Source organism: Acyrthosiphon pisum, unplaced genomic scaffold (assembly GCF_005508785.2).
Source record: "Acyrthosiphon pisum isolate AL4f unplaced genomic scaffold, pea_aphid_22Mar2018_4r6ur Scaffold_1797;HRSCAF=2299, whole genome shotgun sequence".
In the NCBI taxonomy this organism is placed as follows: domain Eukaryota; kingdom Metazoa; phylum Arthropoda; class Insecta; order Hemiptera; family Aphididae; genus Acyrthosiphon; species Acyrthosiphon pisum.
The window spans coordinates 1-1,398 of NW_021767071.1; the positions used below are offsets into that span (position 1 = coordinate 1).

General features: G+C 59.6%; 1 protein-coding gene across 1 annotated transcript in view; it reads right to left on the bottom strand.

Annotated features, from left to right (window-relative positions):
- Nucleotides 1–21: 21 nt before the first annotated feature.
- LOC103311399 (ATP-dependent DNA helicase PIF2-like) overlaps nt 22–1,398 on the bottom strand; it is a gene marked incomplete at both ends in the record, with an annotated part of 4,367 nt that continues 2,990 nt past the window's right edge. The window contains one exon of the mRNA XM_008190997.1: nt 22–1,378. Coding sequence (XP_008189219.1) covers nt 22–1,378 — 1,357 coding nt within the window. The remainder of the gene's footprint in view (nt 1,379–1,398) is intronic.

Below are 1,398 nucleotides of genomic sequence, written 5' to 3' on the forward strand. Positions count from 1 at the left end.
CATCGCAAACGAAAGTCTCACCGGGAACTGAACCCGACGCATGGTGAAGGGCAGGTCGTCGTCTCCGCTGGACGACAGCGGTATCCTGGGGATGACGATGTCGTCCTGCCCTTCCCCCGCGTCCGCCAACAACCTCGCTTTGAAGTTGTTGCGCCTCAGTTCCGTAACCACTAACCTTGTTCCGTTGCACAGTCTGATTTTCGGATCGAGGTTCCGCAGCAGCATGACCACGGAACCGACCACCAGCGTCAGCCTGTACGGAGGAAGTCCGTCGGGCTCCAGCGAGTTCAAAAACTCGGTCGGGTAGTTGGCAATCTCGTCCACGTCGTCCGCCACCACCGTGTCTATGGCGGTGTAGGTTCTCGCGGCACCCGTGACGCGTTGCAGCACCGTGCGATTGACCTGTCTACAATCCTCGTTCCGGGGACAGAGAATAATTTTCCGAGCAAATTCGTCGACGTTAGCCAACGACATTTGCTGCGGGTAAACAAAATCAATCAAATTAGCTATGTCACATACCATATTCCTGGGGATTTCGACGGTGTTCACATTTCCGTCGACCGCGGGCAGCTGGCCGTTGCCGAGTTGAAGCAACCAGGCGGCAAAGTCCGCGTCGTTGTTGGCCCGCATGTTTTGCGTCAGGCTGAAACGCTCGAAGACGTCCCACAGATGGTGGTGCCTGATTGAAGCCGCCACGATCGCGGCCCTCGTCCCCCTGCGGACCACCGGCAGTATCTGTCTGAAGTCACCCGCGAATAGAACCGTCTTACCACCGAACGGTAGTTCCGATTGCATTATGTCCTTCAGCAACCGGTCGACCACCGTCAGTTGGAGCCCCGGAGACATGGGCGCTTCGTCCCAGACGATGAGTGCCGCCTCGCGTATCCTACGCGCGCGCAGAGACTGCATGGCGATTGACGACGTAGAATCTTCGTTGAGCGTACCGAAGGGCAAACCGAACGTCGAGTGAACGGTCATACCACCGTCCATGAGCGTCGCCGCTATTCCCGTGAACGCCACGGACAACACGGATCTGGCCATGTTGCGGAGCGACCATATTAGGCAGCCGTAAAGCGTCGTTTTCCCCGTACCTCCGGGCCCGTCGACGTAGAACAATTTCGGGACGTCGCGGTTGTCGTCGACGGCCGCCATCACGCGGTCGTAAACCGCCCGCTGTTCGTCGTTGAGGTTGTCCAACTGCAGGGTCCAACGCACCACTGCGTCGACGAAGGCGTAGACGTCTCCGCCCGCGTCCTCTTCGAGCAGCGCGACGTCCGGATTCGGCAACCCGTAGTCGGCCAGCGTTTTACCGTGACCCTGCAGCAGCCGCCCGATGGCGTCCAGGCACGCGGCCCTCGCGCGGTCCTCGTCTCTCAGTCTGTGGAAGAGTCTTGCCTC